This window comes from Tupaia chinensis, unplaced genomic scaffold, assembly GCF_000334495.1.
Source record: "Tupaia chinensis unplaced genomic scaffold, TupChi_1.0 Scaffold145519_1, whole genome shotgun sequence".
NCBI lineage: Eukaryota > Metazoa > Chordata > Mammalia > Scandentia > Tupaiidae > Tupaia > Tupaia belangeri.
The window spans coordinates 3,170,202-3,194,228 of record NW_006205376.1 but is presented as its reverse complement, the minus strand read 5'-3'; the positions used below and the strand labels follow the sequence as shown (position 1 = coordinate 3,194,228).

General features: G+C 38.1%; 1 protein-coding gene across 2 annotated transcripts in view; it reads left to right on the top strand.

Annotated features, from left to right (window-relative positions):
• The window catches only part of CPNE8 (copine 8), a 203,416-nt gene that overhangs the window by 70,170 nt on the left and 109,219 nt on the right, over nucleotides 1–24,027 (top strand). For both annotated transcript variants that reach the window (XM_006168092.3, XM_027768098.1), the window contains exon 6: nucleotides 11,280–11,356. In XM_006168092.3, the coding sequence (XP_006168154.1) occupies nucleotides 11,280–11,356 (77 nt within the window). The remainder of the gene's footprint in view (nucleotides 1–11,279; nucleotides 11,357–24,027) is intronic.

Here is a 24,027-nt window from a genome sequence, read left to right as displayed (position 1 = left end):
ATATTACTATAGAAGAGATATGCCTTCTAAACGTCATGAATGTGTGTATCTTTTCAAACATTTCTCTTCTGGAGAAAAGGTTTTTCTTCCCTAGAAGAAAAGTTCTATGTCCCTCTCATCCTCAAATATTTGTTCTTGACACTACTTTCCCCTCATGCTAACTCTTTTACTATCTCATCAGCACTCATTTAAAAAGAACAGCCTAGGGACCAGCAGTTAGCAAAATGGGTATGTCGCTGGACTCATATGTAGTCGACTGTGGTTCGAGTCCCGGACCCGGTGGCTTAAACTCACGCTGGGCGTGTGTGCTTGCGTGCCCAAGATCACGAGAGGAGAATGGAGGAGAAGGGATTGCGTCGTGGCCATCCCCCCTTGGGGGTGATTTCTTGCTTTTTCTGTCTCTCTCTCTCTTTCTCTGCCTTTCTGGCAAGCGTACATACCCTATAGCAAAAGCCTCATCAAAAAAAAAAAGAAAAAAGAAAGAGAGAAAACTAAAAAAGAACAGCCTAGAATTCTCTTGAAACTTCTCTTTTTTTTCTTTCTTCAATATACTGTATTCTCATGTTTACTTCTGTTTAATTTACTTTGACATACATCAAGATTCAGTAGCCTCTCTTCTTTTCTTTACTTTTCATGATCTTGTTCTTTAATTTTTTTTTAAATTTTTACTAGAAGATGTATTAATGAGAGAGAGAGAGAGAGAGAGAGAGATAAAGAAACAAACAGAGAGAGGGAGCACCCCACCTGGTCACTCCACATGTCTTCTCTGTTTCTTCATCTTGTAAGGATTTTGGACACACACGTACATATGCCAGGTGTATTTTTCATGCTGTAAAGGCTGAGATTAGAACCATGAGGGATCCGATTCCCTTAACCACCATGCCATGGAGCCAGGCCTTCCTCATTCTTTTGAACAGAATTGACTACTTCTTTCTTGAAATACTCACTTCACCTGACTTCCATGGAAGCTTCTCTGTTGTTTCTTCTCCTACCTATCTGTTTACTCGTTAGGTATAATTTTTACGCTTCACTTCCCCCTCCTGTTCCTTAATATTAGTATTTCTTGGAGCTTTATTTTCAGTTTCCATCTCCTGTTGCTGTATAAGCTTCCCTTGGGAGAGAGTGGACATTTCCATAACTTCCCCTATGTCTCCCAAGTGTAGCCAATTGAAGTTTCCAACTGCTTGTGAAGTATTTCCTAGTAGATGTTCTACAGAAGCCTAAAATTCATTTATATCTAAAATGTATGAGCTGTGCACAGCCTTCTTCTCAGTCGTGCTCCTTTGTTCCTTTTCATGTATCTCGATACTATTTCATCACCCCAGTTCCCTTAGAAAACTTGTATGCATTGTTAACTACTTTTTGTTTCACACACCACTTTTAATACGTCATCAAATCCTTTTCATTCCTTTTAAAAATGTTTTTCTTTTTCTTTTTTAAAGACAGGGTCTCGCTGTGTTCATGTATCACCCTGACTGGTTCTTTCGGGCAGGGTCTCACTCTGTTGCTCGTGCTGGCTGTGAATTTAGGATCCTATTGCATTAGTCTCCTGAGTGCCAAATCAACCCTGGGCCTCCCTTGTGGCCTCAGCCTGCTGAACATCAGCATCAGTGTGGGCTATTGAGGCTGGGCCTAAATCTGGTCTATTCTAACATTGTTTTTCTTTCTGCCTTCCTTCCTTTCTTGCTGTTACTGCTTAGTGCAGATCCTTATTACCTTTCTCCTGAAGTATAGCCTCACCTCCTGTGGTTTCCATCGTTTATATCGTCTCACATCTTTCTTTTACTTTATTGTCCATGTTCTATTTAAAAATACATTTGCTCAACAGTAGAGTTAGCTAATAAGTGCTTGGGCTTATAAAAGGGCGAGCATGTCAAAAGAGGGAGAAAGCATGTTTTTGAATCAGTACAAGAATTGTTAGAGTGACTGCCTTGAATTTCTGTTAGAAATTAATGATAAAAGCTCTTCCTTATTTGAAAACATCCAACTACAGACTTTAGGTAAGAGCCCATAACTCATTCAACCTGAAAGGAATTCATGAGATATTTGGAAGATCAGGGGAGCTAGTAAACAAGCCAGGTCTATTCCCTGAGGATACCATTCTTTAAGAGAGTGGTTATCTACCTGCCAATTTTGCAAAGTGGAATATACGCTGGGACCTTTTAGAAAAAAGAGGTTTATAAGTGCCTGGGCTTGCATGTAGAGTGAAGGCACTTATTTACCTTTTACAAAAGAGATTTAGTAGTAAGAGAGTCCTTGAACTCGCAATAACATCTCTTTTTTTATTCTCATAGCTGATAATTTTGAAAGAATTCCCCTTCAGAATGACTTCATTTGGTGTTTTAAAGATCTTGTATGAAGTTTGCATCTTTGATACTATTTGGGAAACAGGATAGACAATATAGGATTGTACCTTAGATTTCTAACACTGCAAATGAATATTGAGGGAAGTCAGACACAAAGGATCAGTATAACTTAATTTGGTTTTGTTGGAGGTGGAAAAGTTTTTAGTAGGAACATATTGTGCTCCCTTTGAAGACTTAGAGAATCCAGGGGCATGTTCCTTTAGAGGATTAACTCTTTTATGATCCCTAGAGTAAATAAATATCTTTATTAAAATGTTTTCCCCAGACATGTTAGGTGCTGTGAACAAGGTGTGCCATTTCACATGTTAGGTTTGCTCTCAAAGGGTACTGGTAAACCCACCTGCCTTCTTACCATTAGCAGAACTACATTCTGTACTTTCATTTGCATAATTTAATTGCATCAGCCAAGTCATTAATGAAAAGATTAATAGCAGGTCCATAATTGGTGCATCTAAGATTCTACTTGGTGTACTAGACCAGACGAGATCGAAACTCTCCTTTGTGCATTAAATTTTCATACCTACAAGGCAATCCAAAATGCATTTATCCACTTGACTGATCTTAGAAGGCATTCATTGAAATTCTCATTTCAGATAAGTTAATGGCTCAGATTATTTTGGCTTCAAGACACTAGCCTTCAGTTTAGGTATATCTGTTCTAAATATTATATAATTTTTCTAAATATTATTCATATGAACATATTCGTCAGTATATTTTAAAATTTTATTTGAAAATTGCTTGGACCATGATATGCATTTTCTCACAGAAATAAATGTGTAGCTGGGGCAAGATTTTTTATTAGAATATAAAGCTAATTTAATCTATATCTAACTGAACTGAATTATTATATATATATGTATGTGTGTGTGTGTGTGTATATATATATATATTTGTACTGTCAGTCAGGCAGTAAATATGCCAGGCACTGTTCTAGTTTTGGTGCATATAGCAATGAATAAAACAGGCAAAGTTCCTGTCATAAAACAGCATTATATTCAGGCATTGAGAGGTACTGTAGGCAGATATATCCAAGGAACATGGATACAAATAAATGATTGAGACAGCTTATGTTCCTTATAGCACTGATGTTAATAAGATGCTAATAATGAGAGAAAAAGAGGGACTGGAGAAATAGTGCTAGCTAAAAACCGAGGCTCCTTCACTCGAGCATCATGTTCTATGGTGATTCTTACCCTAGGAATTTTCTTACTGGAAAGAAGGAGGGAATTATTGAAAATCTAGGTGAATTAGATCTGATCTGTGCGTTCAAATTATGAATGTGGCAGCTGAAGTAGAGAATGGGGTTAGAGAAGCAAGACTGAAATTTACTCTGGTTATACTTACAAGGCTATTGTATGACAAGGTGTGATGAGTATAGCAGAGGAAGTGATAAGTGGTCAGATTTGGGGAAAAAAATATGTATCTTGGTATAACATGTTTGTTCATTTATTCCAAGCCATAGAGAGAGAGAGACAGACAGACAGAGAGAGAGAAAGAGAGAGAGAGAGAGAGGCATCAAGAACAGAGTCCTCATGCCACAGTTCACCTTCAGTCTCAGCCAGCCTAGATCATGGACTCGTGCACTTGGCATGCATAGGGAGGTTGGGAAGTGAACCTAGGACCTTTCCCATGTGGGTCTAGTTGTGTTTCATCTGCTGCTATACCACTGCCTGGCCCTGGAATATCTTTTGGTAGTATGAGTGCTCATGAACTAGATTTCAACTATTAAAGTGAGAGAAGTTAGAAAGAGTCCTAGGTTTTTGGTGAGAGCAATTGGGTAAATGGCAATGCAGTTTATGTAGTGAGAGACATTGGAGAGGAAAAGGTTGAGGCCAGGGTATAGGGGGAGGAAGACGAAAAGACCAATGCCAAGGTCGGGTGCATGTTAAGTTTGTGACCCCAAAGAGCACCCAAATGGAGATGTTGATTAGGCAATGTCTAGAGACTAGAAATATAAATATGGAAACCATCAGCCAATAGAGTTGGAATGCAATTAAGTTTAATATACAGAAAATATAAATAGAGAAGAAAGTAATAATGTATTAGGTTGTTGGAAAAGTCATGGTGTATTTTTCTGTATTTTCCTATGCAAAAATGAGTCATGACTTTTCTGACAACCCAACAGAATCTTGGGGGAAGAAGATTAGCCAAAGGATCAACATTTAGCATAATGGCTATGTCGCTGAACTCCCATGTAGTCGACCATGGTTCGAGTTCCAGACCTGGTGGCTTAAAACTCACGCCGGGCGCATGTGCATGCATGCCCAAGATCCCGAGAGGAGAACAGAGTAGAAGGGATTGCAGTGTGACCATCCCCCACCGGGGGGGGGGTGGTTTCTCGCTTTCTATCTCCCTGTCTCTCTCTGTCTTTCTGGCGAGTGCACACGCCCTATAACAAAAACCTCTCCACAAAAGGAAAAAAAAAAAGATTAGCCAGAAGTAGCATTTTAAAAGCTAACCAGAGGGCCAATAGGTGGCATGTTGGTTAAGGTGCTGAATTCCCACATGACCGACTATGGTTCAAGTCCTCAACCCAGAAGCTCGAAAATCACATTGGGCACTTGTGTGTGCATGACCAAAATCCCAAGTGGAGAATGGAGCAGAAAGAATTGCAGCATCCCTCCTGGGGGTAATCTCTCACTTTCCTTCTCAGGTGAGAGTGTGTGCTCTATGGCAAAAGCCAAAAAGAATAAAAAAAGGAAAGAAAAGAAAAAGAAAGACATGTCACTTTCTAGTTGAAACTCTCTCATGACTTTCTTCCACACTTGGGATAGAAATCACAGTCTTTGTTTGATGTGGCCCTGGTTACCTCCTCTGCTACTACCCCTTGCTCACAGATCGCTAACCCACTGAGCCTCTGCTTTCTCTGCTGGAGCAAAAACGTACCGTGTTCAATTATTAAAAAGAATTGACATGTTAGGCTATAGCATATACTATAACTAAGTCACCCCTTGATCTTTATAGTTGATGTGACTTGTATAAATTAATTAAATGCAGTGGGATTCATAAATATCAGCAAGGAGAACCAGCAAGAAAGTATTAGCATATAATGCCAACAGGAAATTTTTCACAGCTAATATATTTTTATTTAGTCTCTAATTTTTTTTTGCCATGATGGTTAAAATATTACAAAAGCAATAAGTGTTTTTTTTTTCCATTTATTTTCTCTTGCTCTGATTTTCTTATTTTACAGCTAATATATTTTTATTTATTTTCTAATTTTTTTTGCCATGATGGTTAAAATATTGCAAAAGCAATAAATGTTTTTTTTTTTCCATTTATTTTCTCTTGCTCTGATTTTCTTAATATGAACGTGTTAATCAGTTGGGCCCAGGTGCTGTGGTGTGTGCTGCTGAAATGCTGTCTTGTGCAGGCCGAGCCTACATGGGGGGCCCAGGCTTGATTCCTCTTCCAGTGTAAAGGTCAGGTGCCAGGACATACACCTGTAATCCAAGCCACCCCAGAGGATGAGCCAGGAGGAAGGTGAGCTTGAGGCCAGTCTGGGAAACATCACGAGACCCTGTCTGAAGAGTGCGGTATGGTGGCTATACTTGTGGATCGTGATATAATGAGATTACACCTTAAAAAGAAATCAGTTACGTGACTGTAAAATGGGTAGAAACAATAGATGGAGGCAAACTGTGACTCTATCTTGTGAAGAAATAAAATAATTATGTCCTGGGGGGCCAGCAGGTAGCATCATGGTTAAGGTGCTGGTTTCTCACAGGGCCATCTGCATTTCAAGTTCCAGACCCAGTGTCATGAAAATCACATTGAGTTCATGTGTATGCCTGCCCCAAAGCCCAAGAGGAGAACAGGAGGAAAGATTGTGGTGTGGCCGTTCCTTTTGTTCTTCTCTCTCTGTCTCTCCCTGGGAGAGCAAAATGCCCTATGGCAAAAATCCTTAAAAAAAAATAATAATTATATCCTGAACAGTTGACTGCACCTACTTATTGTGCTGCATTAAATCTTAATTATTAATAAGCCTATGTAATGTCTTTTAATATAAGTTATCTATTAGAGAAATTATATTTTCAAATGCTCATTGATTACTTATAAAATAGCAAAGTTACTTAAAGATTATATCCAAAGACCTTCTAGGAAAAAGACACCACAGTATTGAATGCTTATGAAATTGTTTATGATGATGTTAATGATAAACTACATGTATTCATTCATATAGCAGTATAGACACCAGAAATTTCATTTACATTTAATGCCTCCTGTTTCATCATACTGTTGTTTTCAAAATGTCATTTTGCACATAGGTCCATTCGTATGTATATTAGTCCCTGTGTAAGATGAGTTGGTATAAAAGACACTTACGAACTTTATAAGAGCATTTATAATGAATAATTCTTTAGCAAAGTATGTTTTTTTTTTTTTTTGAGAGGTTTTTGCTATAGGGCACGTTGCGCTCGCCAGAAAGACAGAGAGAGAGAGAGACAGAAAGCGAGAAATCACCTCCCAGGGGGGATGGCCACGCTGTAATCCCTTCTCCTCCATTCTTCTCTTGGGATCTTGGGCACGCACACACACGCACCTGGTGTGAGTTTAAGCTACTGGGTCCCAGACTCGAACCATGGTTGACTACATGGGAGTCCAGTGACATAGCCATTACACTAACTGCTGGTCCCTAAACAAGTATGTATTGACCATGACTGTAAAATTGTAGAAAAGAAAATATTTAATTTAGAGTATTATGGATCCTCCAGTGTTGGAATCCAATAAGTAATAAGTTTTAAGTTTATAGAAATATTCCTTTAATCCAGGGATATAGGAAGGATGATGCTTGTTACTGGATGCTTATTGTGTTTCAAGCATCTGTTCTAAGTGCTTTGCATTTATCACCAGCATGCATTATCTTATTTAGTTCTAACAATCTGTGAGGTAGATATCATTTATGTCCCCTTTATAGATCAGGAAACTGAGGCAGAGAGACATTTGTAAGTGATTCAGTCTGGATCTGAACAAAGGCAATACAGAGGTTTTTAATTCTTATGCTTAAGAAACATATTACTCTGCAAAACAAATAAATTAATGTATGCATATATGTATTAGTTTTTTTAAAAGGATATTTAGGTACCTTTGATATTTATACCTAGAAGCAAGCTCATTAGTATGCAAACAAGCAAGCTAACTAACCAAGAAACAAAACCAGTTGTTTTACTACAAAGTAAAATCCTGTTTTATGTGTAGAGTTACTAAAGCAGAACATTAATGTACTGCTCATGAATATAGACAAGTAGCAAGCTATAATATAAAAACAATCCAGATGGAGGGGATTTATTGGTAAATATTGGTACATAAAAATAGTAGTGTAATAAATTTCAAGGAATAAGAATATTATGTTCATAAGTAGAGGAAGAGTAGATATTAACAAGAAGAGAGAAACATAAGCGTGTTTATGTAATAATCAACTGGAATCTGATGGAATAGCAATGCTTCCTTGGATTTTGAATTCTATGTTAGTAATATCTAGATTTAGATTGTCAAGTCATCCTGTAATTACCTGATTAGTTGTTTGTTTAAACGCCTATGCAGAGGGGAACTCCTATTCTTGTTATAGTGGTTTATGTTGTAGTCTTTCAGCTTTTCTGGTGTTTTCTCCACCTCTAACTGGTTAGGTCTTTCATTTTTAATAGCAGCAGCATGTTGAATTGAGGGTAATATTGGTTACTTTTTTTTAAGAGCATAGGAATACATCTTGTATACTTACATTATGGTTTGTGTTCATTTAAACAGATTCCAAAACTGAGTTCTATCAGTCTGTTTTTTTAGATTAAAAGTAATAATTCACTGCTTCAACAAATATTTATTGCTTTTATGGTCAGTATGGGCAGAACCCGATAGATAAAATGATTGACTAAACTGAAACGTTTCTCAACTGACAAAGACTTTTCAGTTAGATTTGCTTTATGTGTGGGTGAGAGTTGTGGAACAATATTTGTTTTTTTTTTTTACTGGAAATACTATTATGACCTCGTTCTGACTTTTCAACTGGAGCACAACACCAGGGCAAGAAATAAAATGGATCACTTTATATTCCCATATTCATCTGACTCCAGACCAAAATATCTAAAAATATCTATTAAAAGACATTAATTATATTACTAGCAAATTGTGTAAAATGCATAGGATGTGTGAACTGCTGAGATGGCTGAAAATGGACTTGTACTCTTTACTCCAGCCTTAGTGTGGGCCTTCGCACTTCATTTCTTATTAACAGCTAAAGCCTTCTGATTGATCTGGCTTACAGTTTCTGTTCTCACTCCTCAGTCTATTCTGCAAACAGGTATTTGAGTAATTTGAATGCAAGGTACCTCTGCCTTGCGGAAAGGTGTCTGGTTGCTTTTGATTACCTGAAGCCAACAGTTTCTCTGTGAAGAAGACTCTCCACCCTCTTGGCTCTTCATCTCCATTTCTGCCCTTTATCCAAGTCCTCTTTCATTACGTTCTAGCCTGTAACTCTGGCCTGTTGTCTAAGGCTAGCGTGTCCTGTTCTCTTCTCATCACTGCCTGATTCCTATCTGGCTTTCAAAAGGCTTATTTCTTTGGGAAAAAATATTCTCCTGATTCTCCTAACCTACACAGATCTTTTATCCCTCTTTTGACTGAGAGTACTTTTCCTCGCTCATTTTTTTTCCCCCTTGAATAATATAGTTTTTACTTAGGCGGCTTGTTAAGCTTTTGGGAAACTGAGTCTTATCCCTCTCTAGACCATCTAGACCAGATGCGGAGGGTAATGTGGCTTGGCACAGTGGTTAAGTGAGTGCGCCTTGAATTTAGACTATGGGTCTGCTTCTCGGCTCTGAGCAAGTTAGATACTTTCTCTAAGTCTCAGTTCCCTTTTCTGTAGAGTCAAGTCATTATTAGTTCCAAACTTTGAGTCAGCTTTTTTTTTTTCTTTTTCATTTGAAAACAGTCCTTTTACTGTATGCTCACTGAACTAAGAACAATGCCTTACACACTTAATAAATAGATTTATTGGCTTATGGTCTGTTTAGTAAAACGTAAAAACATTTCCTCCACTGTTAGTTCTCTCTTGATCCTTCTTAGGGCTTCTCCTGGACAGGTTCACTGGGCAGTCTCCCATCTTTTGCTTTAGGACAAGAAACTATTTGACTTATATACTGGGTAGGTTAACCTGCTATGGGCAGAGGGATTTCTCTCTGAAACATCTCCTAGTTTTTTTTTTGTTTTTTTCTTTTTTTTTAAGTTTTTGTTTGTTTGTTTGTGGCATGGAGTGTGTTAGCTTGCCAGAAAGAGCTGGTTTGGGAGGGAGGTGAGCACCTCCCAGTGGAGTATGGTCACATCGCAATCTCTTCTCCATTTCTCCATCCTATTGGGATTTGGAGCGTGCATGCTGATACGCCGGCTGTGTTTTCAAGCTGCTGGGGCTGAGATTCATTTTTTGAGATTAAGCTGAGTCTTCTTTTATTTATTTATTTATTTTTTGAGATTTTTGCTATAGGGTGCATGCACTCGCCAGACAGAGAGAGAGAGAGAGAGACAGAGAGACAGAAAGCGAGAAATCATCCCCCAGGGGGGATGGCCACGACACAATCCCTTCTCCTCCATTCTCCTCTCGGGATCTTGGGTATGCACGCACATGCGCCCAGTGTGAGTTTAAGCCACCGGGTCCGGGACGTGAACCACTGTTGACTACATGGGAGTCCAGCGACATAGCCATTATGCTAATTGTTGGTCCCGAGATTAAGCTGAGTCTTTATAATGAGATTCATGTAAACTGAGATAAGCAGATGGCATAGCGGTTACAATGCTGGACTGTAGCTCGAGTCCCAGACTTGGTGGCTTTAGAATCATGCCCAGTACGTATGCACGCATGCTCAAGATCCCAGGAGAATGGAGGAGAAAGGACTGCGATGGCCATCCCTCCTTGGTGGTGATTTTTCACTTTTCCTTATCATCTTTCTCTCTCTCTCCCCACTGCAAGCACACGTACCCTAAGACAAAAACCTCTAAAAAACAATCCATGTAATTATACATAATGAACACTATAATGTATTTTACTTTACCCATTTTTAGGCAATTTATGCTAGTGTTGACTTAAGCAGTATTCATTGAACCTTCAAAACAACTCTATGAGGAACCAGCAGTTAGCGTAATGGCTATGTTGCTGGACTCCCACATAGCCGACTGCGGTTCACGTCCCGGACCCGGCGGCTTAAAACTCACACCGGGCGCATGTGTGTGCATGCCCAAGATCCCGAGAGGAGAATGGAGGAGAAGGGATTTCGGCGTGACCATCCCCCCCGGGGGGTGATTTCTCGCTTTCTGTCTCTATGTCTCTCTCTGTCTGTCTGGCGAGCGCACGCGCCCTATAGTGAAAATCTCTCCAAAAAAAAAAAAAAAACAACAACAACTCTATGAGAAGATGCTAATACAGCTTAGAAAGGAGGCACTGGAGAGCATAACTAACTTCCCATCACCACAGATAGTAAGTGGTGGGACTGGAATAGATGCCGGGCAGGGGGGCTGTGCACCCCAATCACAGCCACTACGTCTCCCCACCTTTCTCTAAGTATTACAGAATCGTTAGTCACCTCTGCTGTGTGCGCTCTCGAGTTGTCTCCTCAGCCAGCAGCTTAGTGGTGTCTGAGGCATCTAAAGTCAAGCCAGCTGTGCATTCAACTCCTCAGACTTTTTTCCACCTTCATTTTAGTTTACAATATGGAAAGAAAGGAAATAACACATTTGCTCTGTGATTAAAAGCACTGGATGCTGTACAAACCCATGGGAAAGTCGCATGCTAAAATTAATGCCTACTGTTATTGGAAATGAGAAGATGTACTATTTCGACAATAGGAACAATGAAAATGTGATGTACCAAGTATGTACTGTCGAGATAGTTTGGGAACTTAACACCTCTGATCCTTTTATGCATTTTAGGACTTCCTGGGACAAGTATTTTGTACCTTGGGGGAAATTGTTGGTTCACAAGGAAGTCGCCTGGAAAAGCCAATAGTGTAAGTATTTTTCAATTCAGACAATGAAATGTTAAGTCTTTAGTTTCTATTTTGGGAGTTTGAAATTTATGTATCCATAGTTGTAGACCAAAAGTGGCTTTTAAGATCTTGTTTGAGTTTTTTCCAACAAATAATTGTAACATAGTTGTAAGAGTAATTTATATTTCAGTTGCCATGTTGTGATGAAAATGTTCACAGGATGAAATAGTCATATTTAGGAAGGAAAATAAGGTGTGCTCCTTTTGGTTGCACTGTTAATTGTTAGATTTAATACTTTTTAAAAAGCAGAATTTACTCCTATGGGTCACAGACTGTATGCAGAACCACCTTTTATTTTATACCGTATGTTTAATGTATGCATTCTAGTGATTGAGATTTTAATACTAACTTTACTGTAAAATTGGCCAGAAGATTAATCAGTGTGTAAATGTTGAGAAAAGGCAATAACTAAGAATGTTATCTCTTCTCCTCACCTTCAGTTACTCAAGACCATGTTTAATTTTCAGATCAGTTGCGTAGATGGAACCTATTCTTTTCCAGTTCTAAAAAAAAATGCAGAAACCATTCTAGAAATTTTCTATGCCTTTTTTCCTCCTCTTCCTCCTTTATTCTCCTCTGTAGTCCTGATTATTTGGAATCTCTCACTTTCTATAAAAATCAGAAGACCTAGGAAGAATGGTACAATTGCAGAGCTAACCACAATGTCAAAATGTTTGTGAAATTTGAAGTCTGTGGGACCAACAAATGGCATAATTGTTATGTTTCTGGACTTCCATGTAGGTGACCATGCTACTGTGTGTGTGTGTTTATGTGTGTGTATACTTATACACACTATGCTTCCTTTAGCCATTCATCTATTAATGGACTCAGGTTGACTGGCTATTGTGAGCTGTCCTCTAGCAAACATTGGCGTGCAGATATCTCCACAACAGGTGGACTTTTTCCCTTTGGGTATGTGCCTAATAGTGAGCAGTGCCCCTGCATGATGCAGTATACTGCTGTATCATTCAGCAGTACTGTTTTAGTTTTTTGAGGACTTTCCATACTGTTTTTCATAATGGCCAGATGAATTTGCATTTCTACAAACAGTGTAAAATAATTCTCCTCTATCCATGTTCTTAACAACATTTGTTATTTTTTGTCTTTTTAATAATAACCATTCTAATTAGGATAGGATATCTTACTGTGATTTTGATTTGCATTTCCCTGATGATTGGTGGTGTCCAATATTTATTCTTATGCTTGTTGAACATTTGTGTGCTTTAAGAAATGTCTATTCAGATTATTTGCCTATTTTTTAAAGTCAGATTATTTGCTTACTATTTTTTGCTGCTGAGTTACTTGATACTTTGTATATACTGGTTATTAATCTTTCATTTAATGTATAGTTTAAAAATATTTTTTCTCATGACATAGTTGTCTCTTGCTCTTTTGTTAATGTCCTTTGCTGTGTAGAAGGCTTTTTTCCCCCCCATATAATCCTATTTATCTATTTTTGCTTTTTCTCCCTATACTTTGAGGTCTTAGTTACAAAATATTTGCCTAGCTATAATTCTAACTTATTAGATTGTTAAATTATAAATGTTTTTCCTTAGTGGAGATATTAATATTAGCTTTGAAACATGTTAAAATTTGATATTATTATAGCAGTTGGTATATGTGGTGAATAGAACGTAGCTTAAAACGTGGTCCTTGTTCACCTGATTCAGTAATTCTCACTAGACAATACCAAAAAGTCAATTTCATACCTAGGTTAAAGATGGGTAGAATATAAAGATGTTAGGAGATTTTGCTGGTGGCTGAATCAGGATCATCTTGCATAATCAGAAAGATAGGGAAGCCCTTTTTCTTAGTATTTGCTGAGGGGGGGTCACATAGTGAAGCAAATCTTGGAAACCTGTTTATACCGTGTGGATCTACTGTCATTACACTCTGCTTCATTTGGACAAAAGTTTCTATTTTTGTCTAAGTTGAAAAATAATTTTGTAATTTAGACGATTTATCAAAACTCTTCATGTTATAGCTCTTATTTAAAAAGGCCAAAAAGGGTTCAGTCTTCTTTTTTTTTTTATTTGTTATTGTTATTTTTATTTTTTTTATTTTGACCAGAGAGAGACAGATTCAGAGAGAGATGGAAAGCAAGGAAGCAAGCTGCCAGGTCCAAGACTCTAACTGCAATCGATCATGTGGGAGTCGAGTGCCTCAGCTACCATGTTACCTGCCAGCCCAGGCATTTGGTTTTCTAAGTGTATGTAACTGATCTTTGAGTCAGCCTTTGACCTGACTGGAGAATCCCTCACATAGACATAAGAAAAAAAATTGAAAGTGGGCTTCGATTTTGGATTTTTCTAAGAACGTCGAACTAGGCAAGCGTTAATAGTGAGTAATGAAATGTAGACTTGAGTAGAGCAAAGACATTGCCTCCGAACGGAAGAATCAAAAAAAACAAAACTACAGGAACTGCAGAATGAAGCTTTGGAATATTGGGAATTAAATTATAGATACTCCAGATAAATGAGAGGAAAGAGATGAAAGAGAAAAATCAAACAGGAGACATTAATTAGAAATAAGAGAGTCAATAGCTCAGTACAGTGGTGCACCCTGTAATCGCAGTTGCTCGGGAAAGGAGGATTACAAGTTCAAGGCCAGTACAGGTGCCACTGTGAGACATTACTGAAGGGGGGAAAATAGAAAGGAGGAACACGAGGAAAGAAAGGAAAAGAAATAGAAAAAGGAGATTAAAACAGAATGTGATTAGTTTGTTAGTGGAAGGATAGTTTGGCTCTATTAATTAAAGCATCCAAAGATATACCCATGGGTTGTTACCTGAGCAGCTGCTGCTATCCAGTTGATCACTGTATTGGAAAAATCATTTTGTAGCCATCTTTCTCATTACTTGAGAAAAGATTGGCATTTATAAAAAATAAAAAAAAAAAACTAGTTGCAAGAGAGGCATTTATTGGAGGAAGATGATGTGGATTGAACAAGGTCTAGGGCTGAGTGTGACGTTCAAGTACTTTGAGAGAAAATGCAGCTTCTGTGCAAATAGCATTTTACTCCCTTACCTCAACCTCAAATGAAAGGCAATCAAGATCATCGATACTTTTTCTGTGAAAAAGCACAGCTGGGTTGAGAAAGAGAGTGAAATGCTGTTTGCATAGAAGCTTATCTGGTCAACTCCACAAATTCCTACAGATTTTACACTCATCTTGATAACTCCTGCCTTGACATTCTTTTCTCTATACTTTGCTTTTTCCTAAAGTCAATCGAATGAGAAAATGGAGAGGAGAGTTGGGAAGGTTGGAAGGTATGGAATGTTTAAATGGAAGAGAGAATGGGCTTGGAAGAAAGGACAGAGCCAGGGGGAATATTGGAGATGGTCCCAGGTCAGGCATGTTTTCTGCTCAGGCTGGAGTCTCAGTGACACACACAACTTTTAAAGATTCCATGGTTTATCATATAATATATAAAAGGAGTAGAATATATGGAAGCATGGCAGAGTGATGAAAACATTCACATTGGGAAATAATAAATATTTAAGATGTAGATGTTGCATCTATTTCTCTTTGTCTGCACTGACTCCACCCACTCCCACTTCCTTCTTGTTCCACTCCCTGCAACCTGTGTAAACCTGCCCTGGCGGGGCTTAGCTCTCCAGTGACAGATAACATTGTAGGAGAGTCGCTAAATATTCTGCTATTTTTCACGGTCTGTTCCTCATGACTGGAGATAGAAATTATACACTCTCTTGCCAGAGCCATTACTTTTTGCAATCCTGTTGCAGAGGAAGGTAATCTTTTGTTATTGTGATGGGAATAGTATGAATTGCAGCACAGGACACCTCCTGAGGCAGATAATCTACCTACAATTAACAAAATCTCATCACAAATGCAAAGTCCTCCTGTGTCCCACATGTCATTTATCTTAAATAGCATTATCCAAGTGATTTAACTTTTATTTACTAATTTGTTTTAGTTTAGAGATTTATTTTCCAATTAGTATATTCTGAGTCATTCAAAAATATTCCCTTGTTTTCTTCCCTTTAAATGGCCTAGTTTGAATTATTTTCTAATAAGATATTCAGAATAATTTCTTCTCCCTTCTTAATTATAATTGTGTTATAATACCTCCTCAAAGGTAGTCTTTTTAAATTGATGATAACTGTAAAATTTGGGAAATTAAAGGACACGAGTACTAAATTATTTATTGTTATTATCATCATTATTTTTTTAAGCTCTTTGCCAGGCATGTGAACTTGCTGAAGAGTGACAGAGAGGACAGAGAGAGGAAATGTGAGAAAACAGCCCCTAGGGGAATGGCCACACTGCAATCCCTTCTCCTCCCAATCCTCTTGGGATTTTGGACACACATGCACATGTACTGAGCATGATTTTCAAGACACTGTGGTGTCTTGACTCGAACTGTGGTTAGCCATATGGGAATCCAGCGCCTTAACCACCACACCACCTGCTAGCCGTACCAATCCAATTATTAATCAAGGTTTTGACTACTTGACTACTAAGTGAGGTTTGTTACAAGGAAGAAATGGTGTCTTGTAGTAGATAGCCTCATGCTTTATTAAATTATCAGAATTCAGAATTTTAATTTAAACTCAAGCCTTTTAAATTCCTGTGCTTTGGTTATTATTGTCATTTCCAGCATTAAATGTTGTCATTTAATTATGAGAATAAAAGTTTTTATTTTAAAATATTTTGTAGAAACTAAGATGAAATCATTTAAAATTGACATTCAAGAATTTTTAATTTGCTTTTAGGTAGCAACTCAAGATTTTTGCTGTCTCTAGCAGTCCGTTCTGTCAGACTTAAGCTTTAAGCAAACAAAATTTCTCCTATCTTCATTCTATCCTACACTTTTGGTCTTTTCCCAGAACCCTCCTAAAATGAGTCTTGTGCTACTTAATTTGTCTGCAGCATTTACTGTGCCTTCCTATGATGACTCATCGGCTCCTCTCTTTAGATCGTCCCATTATTATTTAGTATTATACCCACTCAGCGGCGTGTTTTCTCATGCTGTGAGATTGTATCCAATTTTCTGTGTGATGCTGTCAGAGAGTTTTACTTCTATCTTTAGGGATTTCAATGATGGATACAGCAGAGCCTTCCAAAATGCTAGAATCAGCATCAGTTTAAGAAAGATCGCCATTCTCTCCAGAGAGGAAAACATGCATTATGTTCATCAAGTAATAGACCTGCTTATTCCTGTTACTCTCAGCCAGGCATGGCTGGTTTCATATGAAAGTATGAGGCAAGAAAGTAGAGACTGTTGTGATCAAGAAGGCGATTCTTAATCTGGGGACAAGCAAGAGCTGGGGCGGGGAGTGGGGTGTGACTGAACCAGCAGCTGTTTTGGCAAAAGGAGCTTGAGGAAGGAAAAGCTATATACTTTGCAGGCTGGCAACAGCAGCTTGTGATGTAGGCAAGCAGGAGTGGACGGTTAATACAGAGAGGGATCCGAGACGGACAGTGAGTGTACTGACATCGGGAAGAGTAAGGGACAGGGAATCAGAGACAGGTGATGATTGGCAGACCAGCTTGCAGTGATCTGATGGACATGACAATCCTAACTGTGATGAAGAGTTTCAGGACCGAGCTGAAATTTAACAAGGGAAACAAGAGAAGAGGAACAAAGCAGAAAGGAAGCGCATATAAGGCGGAATATCAAAATAGGAGAATAGGCCTGAGGGGACTCGAGGCTGAACTTTAAAGGGTTACTTAAAGATCAGACTCAAATGCGGACCGAGAGCTATGTCATGACCATGCATGCACAAATGTACGCAGAGATCAGATCTCAGTGTGAGAAGGAAGAGGAGGAGGAGGAAGAGGGATAGGATGGTGATTCATGAAGGTGAGAAACATACAAACTTGTAATAAAGCAGGGTGTGTCTTTATTGTACAACTTTTTACATGTGAAAACATAGCAACATTGAGGAACTTTTTGGCCCTCAAAGTCATTTTTACTTTATTAGCTTCCTTGGAAATTAGATTGATTTTTTTGTTTTAGACTTTCTCATTTATTTTGGTAGGGGAAAAACAACGGGTGGAATCAGAAGATGATGTCTTTACTTCTATCTCTATAGCCTGCTCTGCAGCATTTCAGCATTTTTACATCTGCGTTCTGTTTTTACATCTAGGGTCACATTTGTAGCATGAAGAATTCAGTCTGGAAATAAATTAATAGCCACCATGATAGAGTTGATAGCATATGGGTTTTGAGGGCAGTCTGACCTAAGTGTCACAATTTTTTAAGTATATTTTAGGTCATCAAAAAAGTCATGGTGTATGTTTCTATGTTTTCCTATGCAAAAATGTGCCATGACCTTCCTGACAACCCAATAATTTGAGCAAACTACTGTAAATTCCTGAGCTCCAATTTCCTCATCTAAAAATCTGAATACTACACTATGAAGAGGGATATTGTAAGAAATAGAAACACTATATATATATAGAACATTTGTCATAGAGAATACTGAAATTTAATGAATCAAGTGGTAGCTATTATTAATACTGTTATTATTAATGGCCAATATCTTTTAGTAAAGGCCTCTTAAAACATAGCACCTAATACTCTCCATTCCTTCTTTCTTCCCCCATCCCTTCCTTTCTGTCTTTACTTTCTTTAGACAAGTGTTTAGCTAGAAATTCAGTAAGATTAAGGGAAGTGCAATGTTAAACTTGATTACATTTATGTAAGTAGTTAAGTGTTACCAAATACAAATATTCAGAACTTTTGTCTATTGTCATTATTTATTTAGCTGAACAAACTAGGGAAGTGAGCTAGATTTTTGTCTTCTCATTAGTTTAGGTTTTATGAGATATTTTTATTATTATATTTTTAAATAACCTGATTTTAGACCACTGGCCCATGTTTATATGTAGTTGCAAAAAACCCTAGAGTTCATTGTCAAAGAATTCTTTTTATTCTTTCATTTGCAAAATTCATACAGTTGTGTACACAAGTTAGTAATCTTTATATAATTGAAGACACTAAAAAGAAAACTACTGGGGCCAGCAGGTAGCATAATGGTTAAGGCTCTGGACTCCCACATAGCTAACTGCAGTTCAAATCCTAGACCTGCCAGCTTGCTTTCTCACTTTCTCTTTCATTCTCTGTCTTTTTCTGGTGAATGCACATGCTCTGTACCAAATTTAAAAATAACAATAATGATTATAAATAAAATTAAATAAATAATTCTTTTTAAAAAAGTAAACCATTGATTGCATTTTAGAGAGAGAGATTAACTACTTCATCAGCCTAGAAAAAATAAGGCATTTATCTGCTTCTGGAAGAGCCTGTCTGAAAAACTGCACATTCTCTAAAGGCCAAAAGTAGAGAAAATGTTAGTACATTTCTTTAAGTATCATGCACAAGCTTGTGAGCCTTACATATAATGGAAATTTAATACATGTTCAGCTGAACCTTTTTTTTTTTTATGAGGTTTTTTTTGTATGGCGTGTGCGTTTGCCAGAAAGACAGAGAGAGAAAGAGAGAGAGAGAGAGAGAGAGAGAGAAAGAAATCCCCAGGGAGATGGCCATGCTGCAATCCCTTCTCCATCCTCCTCTCTGGATCTTGGGCACATACACACACGTCCCGGCATGAGTTTAAGCCACCGGGTCTGGGACTTGAACCACGGTTGACTACAAGGGAGTCCAGTGACATAGCCATTATGCCAACTGCTGGCCCCATCAGCTGAACCATTTTTTTTTACATTCGTTTTTGAAGCCTTCATGCTCTTGAAGGATCTCTGGGGATATAATTGTTTTATTCCAAATAAGCAGATCATATGCAACTGTAAATTCCCATGATTCTTTGCTCTGTTCATAGATCCCAGTAGTTTTAACTAAAATCATTAATGAAGCACTCTTCTGGATAGAAAGGCTTGCAAAGAATATGGCATTTATGACAGATGTGGGTAACAAGAATGCATTTTTCTCAAAATAGCTTTTACCGTTATCACCAGAGACAGGCCCCAGAATGATTGGTCGGTTTTTCTGACTTAGTGTGACATTTCCCTTGTTCTTATGAGGCTTATGCACAAGCAACTCCTTTAGGCACCCCAGTCTAAGAAAGAAAAACAAAAGGCAAAATCATTTTTTATTAGTGCTTACTATATAGAGAAAATAATTTACTGACTGGATTTATTTACTTCTCTTTCAGGTAGATGGAATCTGAATATAGTAGAAGTCTTAGAGATTGGCTGTTATTGTTTTTTCAAATTAACTTATTCCACAAGCTTATATTAGGAATCCATTAAGGACCAGAAACTGTTAGGTACTAAATATAAAATGATAAAAATGCAGAATTGTTTCTGTCTTCATTGTTTACCATTAATTCATTAAATGAGTAGTCACACAAATAAGTATAGTTACATATTGACATAAGTCCTATGGAAATTAGAATATTAGCTTGGATCAGAATATGTAGGCCATTTTTATTATTTTGAATTTCAACATAAATATATTGGGAAAATTAACAATTTTTGTTCAAAGAGACTCACTCCCATATGAAGAATGGTTATGTGTTATTAACAGAAAGATGATTGTTTGGAGAAGAAATGGATAGATTAAAAATCTGTTTGCATGGCACCACAGGAGAACACACATAGATGCTATTATTAGTTAGCTGAGGCAAGAGGATCTTGACATAGTGAGACCCTGTTCTAAAAGTAATAATGGGGCCAGCAGGTGGCATAGCTGTTTAGGTGCTGGACTCCCATGTGGCTGACTGTGATTTAAATCCCAGATCCAGCAGCCTGAAACATGCTGGGCACATGTGCGTGTGTATCCAAAAACCTGAGAGGAGAATGGAGGAGAAGGGATTGCAGTGTGGCCACTCCCCCTGGGGGGGGGGTAATTTCTCACTTTCTGTCTCTCTCTCTTTTTCTGTCTCTCCAGCAAGTGCACACAGTCTCTATAGCAACAATCTCTATACAAAATAATAATAATAACAAAATAATAATAATAATGATATTTTGAAAGTTGATTTTATAGGATTGGTAATAAGTTGATGAGTCTTTGCACAAGACTTCAAGGATGACCCTTAGACAGCTTGCCTGACTAATTGCAATGAGGATGTATTCTGACTAGAGAAAGATTATGCATTTCTGGACTTGCTCCAACTGGTCAGGAAGTCTAGGAGTAGACGGGCCATTCTGTCTTCTGTTGCTGATGCCAGTGTTCTCCCAGAGTGTACACTTTTGCAGGAAGTTTTTGTTTGTATTTGCCTAATCTCATTGGGTTCAATTGAAAACCTGGTTGAGGCATCATCATTGAAAAGAAATAAATGATACGATCTCTGCTGTTGTGGAAGATGGGTTCTAAATCAAACCATACCCACTTTTATAGATTAAATAGACATTCCTAGTGTCAATTAGTTTTAACATCTGAGTTTCTAAAGAGTTGCCCTTGTATTGACAGTGTTTAGAAATCACGCTGGGATTAACTCTTTCAGAGAAACTAAAATTGACAGTGAACTTCATTGCTCATTTCTTCTTTCTCTTTTGTATGGCATAATTTGATGATGCCAGGATTCAGAATGCTGGCTAGGAATATTAGTTCGGTAGTTAAACAGACTAAAAGACCTTTACGGGCCAACCTTGGAACATAAGCATCATTCTTGTCTTGGTTTGAGCCCTAACCTGCTGATAACATCAGTTTTTGGAAGACATCTTTGGGAATTGTCTCTGCTTTCACACTCAATAAGTTCTTAGTAATCAAGTAAGTGAAAAGGAGCTGTGGATTTTTTTTTTTTTAATAATACCAATGGCTAATTTAATCGAATTCTTATAATGCATCAGTCACCATTCTTCCTGCTTTACACATATTCACTTCTTTAACCCTCCCTGCATGAGTATGAGCTAAGTAGGTGTTATTCTCCCCATTTGTCAGAGGAAGAATTGAGACAAGGATTCTAGAGAAACCAAGATTCAAGTCGAGTTTGTCTGGCTTCCAAGTTCACGCGCTTAAACACAGAACTACATTGCCTTCAGAAACTGAATCTATTTATGTATATCTCTGAGAGAGACTTACAGATTTTATTTTACTGTAGTAATACAAACGTGTTTATTGAAAAGTGAAGAATATCTCTGAATGGTGAGAAGATCTGTCAAGGGATACACTTTCTGACTTCAGTCATTATATTTCAAGGGGATTTTCCCATTGTCTCTTACCCACATAACTTCCTCAAGCCCTGTCTGCGTCCCTCCTTTTCCTGAGATAAACAGCAGTCAGTTGTTTGCCAGCGCAGACAACACGGACTAAATAGAGGAAAACTAATGGAGTAATTAAAAAAAAAAATCTGTATCTACTTATGGGAAGAATTAAATAAGTATACTGGGGTGATTTCCCCTGATTTGGAAAATCATTGTTTTGAATTCACAAAGTGGGGATAAGAAAACTGTATGATGTTCTCATCCTTTCTGGTATTGTGTGTGTGTGTGTGTGTGTGTGTTGTTTTTTTGTTTTGTTTTGAGGTTCTTGGTTGTTTTTCCATCTGGTAAGGCAGGATGACTTGCCTGCATCTCTAACAATATTGAGCTTTCTGGGCTTTTTCTCCTTTCAAAGTTGCTTTCAAAGTTACATATTTCTTGAGCAATAGAAAGGGGGAGAGATTAGATACTGTTAGTGTATTTATATATTTTTAAATTTGTTTTTTAGAAAAAGCTTTTGTGACTATTTAGCCTTGACAAGGCTGTATGTAGTCCCAGCTTGGGCTCAGGGAGATGTGCAGTGCATCAGGCCACCCTAAGAATGAATTCCAGTAAATGAAAAACTCAGTGATCTTTGCAGCTCACTGTCTGCTTTGATAACAATATTGATTTTTTTTTTTTTTTAGAGGTTTTTGCATTAGGGCATGTGAGCTCGCCAGAGGAAGGGGGAGAGAGAGAGAGACAGTGAGAGGGAAATGGCCACATTGCAATCCCTTATCCATTCTCTTCTCAGGCTCTTGGACACAAACGCACATGTGCCTGGCGTGATTTTCAAGCCATGGGGTCTTGGACTCGTACTGCCGTATGTGGGAGTCCAGCGATCTAAATACTATGCCATCTGCTGGGGTTAATAATAGTAATAAGGGATATGTCAACAGAGTCTCAACTCTTTCTCAGACTGAGTTAACACAGATGACAGATTCTAGACCTAGAGGGAGTTTAGTAAAGAGACATTTGCAAATACAACTATATTCTATTGTATATTTTTAGTCATTTGCACAATATATTCAGTTCTTGTTAAAATAAATATACCATTTGTCAGACCAACAGATGGCATAATTTTTATGTCACTGGACTACCATGTAGTCAACTGTGGTTCAAGTCCCAGAACTGGTGACTTAAAACTCACACTGGGCACGTATGTGTGCATGTCCAAAATCCTGAGAGGAGAATGGAGGAGAAGCATGGCCATCCTGCCTGGGAGGAGGAGTGATTTATTGGTTTCTGTCTCTCTGGCAAGCACATGTGCCCTACAGCAAAAATCTCTATCACGCACACACACACACACACACACACACACACACACACACCATTTGTAGCTAACTGAATTGTTTAGCTTCTCACAGCGTTTTAGTGAAGGTTGTTTTTCCCCATCATTTCATAAAATCTTTGTTTACTTGTTTGTTTTAAATACTCTATTGTACTTAAAAAAAAATTGTCAGTAGGTATGTGTGCTCACCAAAGAAACAGAAGAGTAAGAGTGAGAGAGAAAGAGAGAAAAAAATGAAAATGAAAAAGTACCCTTCCACATGGGGAGGGTAACTGCACCGCAATCCCTTCTCCTCCAGCTCTCCCTCCTTTGGGGATTTGCACACACATGTGCCCTGCATGTTTTTCAAGCATCCTGGTCTGGGACACAAACCACACAGTCGGGCATATGGGATTCAGCCACCTTAACCACCATGTCACCAGCTGGCCCGACTGTAGTCCTTTCTTAAGCAGGTCAACCTAAAAAATTAATCAAGCAACAAAATATCCAAACAATTATAAGCAAAACCGCAGTGGTTTTTCTTACTGTGGTCCTGTTCATTCTTCTGTGAACCCTAGTACATGTGGGTTCCACAGAGTGCTGGAACATAGCACCTGGATAACCTAAAATTCAGTCAGGAGGCTGAATACCTTTCCCCATCCCTGTCCTCATACAGCACTTGCGAGACTTAAAAAGAAGCTGTTATGTGGCTATGTTGCTGGACTCCCATGTAGTTGACCGTGGTTTGCGTCCCAGACCAGATGGCTTAAAACTCACGCCAGGTGCGTGTGCGTGCGTGCGTGCCCAAGATACCGAGAGGAGAATGGAGGAGAAGGGATTGCAGCATGGCCATCCCCCCTGTGGGGTGATTTCTCGCCTTCTGTCTCTCTGTCTGTCTGGCAAGCGCACAGGCCCTATAGTGAAAACCTCTCCAAAGAAAAAAAAAAAGAAGCCATTATTTCCCCTGTATTGCAGAGGCCTGTTGTGCTTTGTAAGAATTCAATAAGTGTTTATTGAATTAAGTTTTCGAGACTAATAGTCATGTTTATATGCTTCTTCTTTTTGGTATTTTAAATATCTCTCCTGGACATTATAATGTTGTTTTTGTTTCCCAAGATTTAGGACATAATTTTTCTATTATAATTATGCACTTTACTGCATTACAAATGCAAAGCATAACTTTAAGATGGATAGAT